Genomic DNA, 6,948 nt, shown 5'->3' on the forward strand with positions numbered 1-6,948 from the left:
GTTTTTATAAAAATAGAGCATGTAGTGGAAGCAGAGTCTCCGTGACGCTCGCAGCCACTGAAAAATGCAACTTTTTGAAACGCCCCCACTCCACCATCTCCATGGAAACGGAGTTCTAATCCTTCCATCCCACAGGTTTAAAGTGCAACCCTTGACTTATTCTATGAATGTATGTGAAGATGCTGCCAGCTAATCGGCTCTTTAACAGCTCAGACCTGAAGTGGCGACGCGTTCAGGGAACGTCGGACATGTTTCGCTCCTCCTGAGTGACGTACCCACCACCCCCCCCCCCCCCTACCCACCCCCACCCCCACCCCAGAATCATCATCACCACAGTAATTATGCACTATCAAACTTGGAATATTACCCCACTTAGCTCATGTTTAATGCTGTAATTAATTCTGAACCCTGCGAGCCAACATCAATTTATTCGATTAGTACTTTACAAAGTCACACAGAGGTTTTCCGACTGTTTTCAGGGGCCGTGATTCTGCTTTTAAAATACTTTTACTGGACAGAATGTGATTAATAGGAAGGCAGCGTATCGGTGGATGTTTGGTCTCACAATAAAAACAGCTTGAGGTTTGTTTATTGCCGCTGGAAATCTTTTACATCCTCGTCAGAGAAGGACGGAAAAGGGGGCGGGGCTTAGAATTTAAACAATACCCACCAATTCCAACTGGGGAGTCGTTTTCAAAAAGTTGATCCTCATGGTGTCTTCAACCCTAGAGCGTTTGGACTAACAGCATTTGTAGATAGAACCTTGCTTCACCAGCTTCCCTCTGAATTTAATGTAATTTAATAAAAAAAATTACAAAAGAATAAAATGTGCAGCTGAAAGAAATTCTTAAATCTAAACTGCACTTGAGCCGAGGATCATCTTGTTGTGAGAGTTTCTTTGTTTCATGACTCTTCCTCTGTGTCATCCTCTTTTAAAGAAAGGTTACACACAGCAGCGGTAATTACAGCACACACACACACACACACACACACGCACGCACACACACACACACACACACGCACGCACACACGCACACACACACACACACGTTCTAAAATATGGAGAGCAGCGGGCTGATAAGACGGGAGGAAGGACAGATACAAACGCTTAACATTTGGTTACATTCACCAAACACTTCCTGTCTGGCGGCGTGCTCGCGGTTATCGCCGTCACTCCGCTCGTCTTTTGTCGCTGGATGTCCTTGTCGGGGAGGGCGAGCGCCGCGATAACGCTGCGTCTCCGCTCTGTTTTAATAACTTTTATCAGGAGACGCTGAACAGACAAACAACGTCAAAAATCAAGCCGAGCCCCCCCACCGCCCCACCCCCCCACCCCCACCCCACACCCCACTCTCACCCCACCCCCCACCCCCCAGCGCAGAGGGTCATCACAGCGGCGGCGCTTCACTCAGTCCGTTCTGTTCCGCGGCGGCGGCGGCGGCGGGTTGATGCCTTCACATCCTCGTTTCTTTGCTTCTGGAGCCGATGACACATGAAACTAGTTCAGGGAAAAGCGAACAAAGTTTAGTTTAACAGGTAAACATTCTGGACTCGTCCGAGGCGTCGTTTGTCCTCGGATATGATGATGATTCATTTATTGTTTTTTATCTTCCACAGTCGATGCTTTAATTATTGTTTATTCAACATAATATTCAGTTCCAATATTCCAGTGTGAGGAAATGAACTTCGCTCTGCTCTGCCGTCACACACCTGACCTTCATACCTGGAGACTTATTTCAGAGTCACATTGACCCGAGCTCCACCTAGTGGTTAATATAAGAACTGCACATATGGCCAGTCTACAAGGTAAACAAACAAAGCATCAATAACCAGAGCTACACTCGGTAGAGCGCTGACCTTCACCAACGCCACGTTTGTTTGCGGAACCGATTTAGCATCGCTACCATGTTAGCCATTAGCTCATATCGACGCTAACTGGGTAGCGCAGATTGCTACATCACTGTGTGAAAGATCAGTGTCTCCATGGCAACAGACGCTGATCTCCTTTGATCTCCTGCCTCTCTCATCCGCTTTGCCTGGGACATTTATTTCACATTAAGATGGATTTATTCAGAAACTTTTTGCCGTTAACGTCTGAATCGAATTGATTGACCCTTGGATGATGACTAATAATCCCTGAAGATTTCAGGCAATATGGTTGTGTAGTTTTTGCAAAAAGTTGGTAAAATACATACAAACAAACCAATTAAAAAACAAATACTCACAGTCGAAAAGATAAACTTCTCGACCAATTTTCGTTGGCGAAGGTAAATATAAATAATGGCTCCAACATCAGTTGTGATGTAGAAATGTAGGAAGAAGATCCTCTCTGGGTAGTCCGACACAGTTAGCGTCTTGTTGAGTTGTGCTCACGCTGGTTGGGTTTGGGGTCGTCTCCGTGTGGAGTTTGCATGTTCTATTACGTGTGTTTCCTCCAGGTTCTCTTGGTTTTCTATCAAGACGTGTTTGAGGGGAGATCGTGAGTCTAAATGTCCTGTAGCTGTGTGTTTGCCCTGTGAGGGACTGCTCACCGTTCCAGTGTTCAGTATCTAGACCGTCTGCTTGTCCTGCCTTCGCTACATAAACCACTCAAATGACCTGAACTGGCTTTCACGCGTTCAAACCGCCGAGTATTTATGAAATATTAATTGTGCCGATTGCAAATTAATCTTCTCAGGCAACACGAAGCCTGTTTGGCCGGAGATCAATGCATAAATATACGTTTAAAACCAACCTTAACCGTCCCAATGAGACTTAAAACCCCCGGCTGAAGCGTGCGGCTCGCCTCCCCGACACACTCAAGTCTAAAAACCTCCAACGCATTTGTCCTTCCAGCTTCTCCGCCAGCGTCTCCAGTCGACTGTTCGCTGTCTCATTTGGACAAAAAGACTCACTGGAAAGAGGAGGAAAAACACATTATAATGGTATTAAATCACTTGGCCAACCTCTGTGGGAGAGGATAACATGATGTATGGAGGCCGAGGCTGCCAAGGTTTCATCCTGATTAAAAAACTCAGGTCACCATACATCTTCAAAAAACGGAAACTGGCACAAACCGTGTGTGTGTGTGTGTGTGTGTGTGTGTGTGTGTGTGTGTGTGTGTGTGTGTGTGTGTGTGTGTGTGTGTGTGTGTGTGTGTGTGTGTGTGTGTGTGTGTGTGTGTGTGTGTGTGTGTGTGTTGAATCACAGGCTTTTTAATCTGCCAAGTAAACATATTGCCGTTTACGGCGGCGGCCGGCCAGCAGTCACGTCCGGACAGATGTTGGTCTGTGTCGTCTCACATGATGAGCTAATTAATGCGGAGCGAAGCCGCCGGCTCGCCGCTTTTAATAATTGAATCTGTCGTCGCAGGAATTCATCTTTTCTGATTTAAGCGTCTCTCTCTCTCTCCGTCACTTTGTTTGTCGTTGGTCCTTTGAAGGAGAAATCCCTCTGTCACGTTACCTGTTGTCAGTGTCGACCTGATAAATAAATTGAGACGTCTGGGGGGATTTTTTGCTCTAAAACTCTTCTGACTTCCACAATTTCCACACGAGAACTTGTGACACATTTTGTCATCGAGGAAATTTCCTCCTTAAAAAAGCCCTTCGATCTTAGAACGTAGAGAGGAACCGTTTCCCGTCACTTTGTTGTAAGAATGTAGAAAACATCAAGCGGCTGAGTTGCTCGCAGCTTTTCTAAAGATGTGTGGAGAGTTTCCAGGGTCAGTTCAGACTAAAGTGTTCTGGACGTGTTGATTTTAATTTTCACTTTGAGCTGCAGTTACTGGGAACGCAATGCCGAGTGTTCCAAGTCACCGACAGGAAGCTGGATTGACTCGAGGATCCCTGCTTCCTACTCCAGGGGTCTGCAGCCTGCAGCTCTGGAGCCACAGGTGCTTCTTCAGCTGGACTCTAAGATAGAAGTGAAATGAGTAGAAACTGCTTAAAAACTAGAAAAATGGGGGGAGGGGGGGCACAGTTGTCTCCATAATGCTGCTCCAGCTCTTTCTGGATTGTAATTAAATCTTCCGAGATGAAGAGTGTGTATAAAAACTACATCTGAGACTTTAGAAGCTGTCTGCCTCATTTTAAAGCTGTTTTGTGGCTCCAGTTCTACTTGATTTGGTGGAAAAGTGACAACAATCTAAACTCTTCCAACAACAGAGCTGCTCCAGTGGTCTCCCATAAGTTCTCTTCACCCGAGGCCTCGGCAGTAACACGACGCTGACGAGGTCCAAATCTTTATCTCTGTTCAAAATAAGCAGCGAGACGTTTCCCGTTACGACAACGACGTCCACCGGAGCTGGACTGAGTGTGGAACGTCGTTATTCCCCCGTCTATTGTGGGATAATTATTGTTAAAGTCGTCGCCGCTCTAAAGTGTCTGAATGTCTCGTTTCTCCTCGGTGTGGTAATTAGCTCCACGACTGACTTTATGTAAAATAGTTCTGCCAAGTTTTAATTGATTAAAAGTCGGCGTGTTTCTGCGAGGAGGAACAATGTAGATCCAATTAGCACTGTAACGTGTAAACATGAACACTAACTCCCATGGTGCACCGGGGCACACGCTGCTTGTGTGTGTGTGTGTGTGTGTGTGTGTGTGTGTGTGTGTGTGTGTGTGTGTGTGTGTGTGTGTGTGTGTGTGTGTGTGTGTGTGTGTGTGTGTGTGTGTGTGTGTGTGTGTGTGTGTGTGTGTGTGAGTCAGTGATCAGCGTCATTTCTTAATCATCACTTTCTGCTCCAGATGAGACTTTATGAGGGACTAAATTGCCTTAAAGGGATTAGCACCCATGTAATCCCCTTTGTCCCAGTGGACCCCCAAAAACCCCAAACACACACACACACACACACACACACACACACACACACACACACACACACACACACACACACACACACACACACACACACACACACACACACATGTTGGCACATAACCAGATTAGCATGTGAAAATGAATCTTTTCTCTTGTTTTGAATGAAAACTCACCTGAACCGTCACATGATGAAAACTCTGCTCTTCATTTCATACAGCGCGTGTGTTTATAACCTTGACATGAATCTGTGTGTGTGTGTGTGTGTGTGTGTGTGTGTGTGTGTGTGTGTGTGTGTGTGTGTGTGTGTGTGTGTGTGTGTGTGTGTGTAGTGTGTGTGTGTGTGTGTGTGTGTGTGTAGTGTGACGCTCCGCTCCCTCGTCTCATCCCCAATTAACGAAGACAAATCCGCTTCCATGGCGCTAATGAGAGTCTTTAAGGTGACGGGACTCTGTATTTATTTAATAAGAAGAAGCTTATTTATTCCATTTCTGTAAGAAAGACAAAGTACTGCCGATTCTCTGAGACGGCTGAGGGACGGCTTAGGATGAAGAGGAGGAGGAGGATGAAGAGAGAGGGGGGGGGGGGGGGGGCTGTTAACACAGTAGATGCTCTGCTGAAGCAGCTCTACTTATTTTAATGTTAAAAGTTGGAGAGATGGAGCTCTTCATCATCATCGTCATCATCATTATCATCATCATCATCGTCGTCACCACCTCAGACAGGCAGAGGAGCAGATTGGAGCTGAAACAAAGCCGTTGTTTTAAACTCTCTGGTTTGGATACGATGATGAACTTTGGTTCTTAAAGTTTTTTCTTCTAGTTTGTTTGGTTTGTTTTGCTGATGAAAAGTTCTAAGCTTGTCTTTGCTCGTCTTTCTGTTTTCTTCTCATTTCGGTCTGATTTTAAACTCATTTCAAGTTTGTTTGGGTCTTTTTGGTTCTTCCTGTTTGAGGGTTTTTTTAAGTGAAAGTGGAAAATGTTGTTTTTAGTGTCTGTTTACGAGACAACGGTGCTCCGAGTCATATCAACTCAATTCACTAAAAACCTTTCAGATCCATTTCTTTCTATAATTCGTGGCTCTGTAGCAACAGAATTAAGTTGTTGGAGGAGTAATGAGATATAAATTAATGTCTAGTTTTATCTGCGGATTACTTGAGTCGGATATTTTCCATGTAAACCTGCTAAATACATTTTATTATCTTTGCCAATGAAAGTTGGGCTGAAGATGTTTTCATTTGTGTTTATTTTACCAGCGTTTCATCAAAACTACTCACCCCGAATTGCCTGAAACCTTCAGGGAGGAGGATTTGTCCTCATGGAGGACTAATCTATTACATTCTGGGACGTTAACGACTGAACGTTTCCAAGTAAATCCCAAAAACTGTCAAATAATCTCCCATCAGAGGATCAGTCGGTTGCCATGGAGATGTGATGTACCTGACCTAGCTAGTTAGCATATGAGCTAACAGCTATCATGCGAGTAATGGTAACTCGTTTATGTAAACAAATGTGGCGTTGGCGAAGCGCTGCGCTCTACCGAGTGTAGCTCTAGTTCCACATTGCTTCCAGGTTTGGTTTATTGTGTTTTACTTGTGTGTCCAGTGGACTGACTGCCCCCCCCCCCCCCCCCCCCCCCCCCCTCCCCCTGTCCTTGCCCCCTGCAGGTGGAGCTGACCGGCAGCAGCGTGTTCGACTACGTCCACCCGGGCGACCACGTGGAGATGGCGGAGCAGCTGGGCATGAAGCTGCCGCCCGGCCGGGGGCTGTCGCTGTCGCAGGGCGCCGTCAACGAGGACGGGGCGTCTTCGGCGTCCTCATCGTCGCACTCCGAGACGCCCGAACCAGGTAGGAGGCCAAGATGGTGGCTTGGAGCTTCAGTGAGGTGCAATGAAGCCGAATCAGCAGGGAACCGATGGTGGATTCCTGAAATCTTTTCTCCATGACTGAAGATGGGAAATATGTCTCTTGTTCTGGGAAGTGGGAATTCCCAGTTGTTTTCTGAATAGAAGTTCTAACAGTCCCGCCTCTTGATGGCAGACTTTCTAGTTTGTACATGAATAAGTACACAAAGTGTGTTGCTCCAAGCAGCCAATCAGGAATCAAACCCTATATAGTGTCATCGGTGGTTCAGCCAATCACAATCAAGGTAGGC

The 6,948-nt window shown here is 46.1% G+C and overlaps 1 protein-coding gene across 1 annotated transcript in view; it reads left to right on the forward strand.

Moving 5' to 3' along the window:
- Positions 1-6,948, forward strand: part of npas3 (neuronal PAS domain protein 3) — a gene marked incomplete at both ends in the record, with an annotated part of 245,348 nt that overhangs the window by 206,623 nt on the left and 31,777 nt on the right. The window contains one exon of the mRNA XM_080479489.1: positions 6,461-6,641. Coding sequence (XP_080335615.1) covers positions 6,461-6,641 — 181 coding nt within the window. The remainder of the gene's footprint in view (positions 1-6,460; positions 6,642-6,948) is intronic.

The sequence above is a fragment of the Lipophrys pholis genome, assembly GCF_963383615.2.
Source record: "Lipophrys pholis genome assembly, chromosome: 14".
NCBI lineage: Eukaryota > Metazoa > Chordata > Actinopteri > Blenniiformes > Blenniidae > Lipophrys > Lipophrys pholis.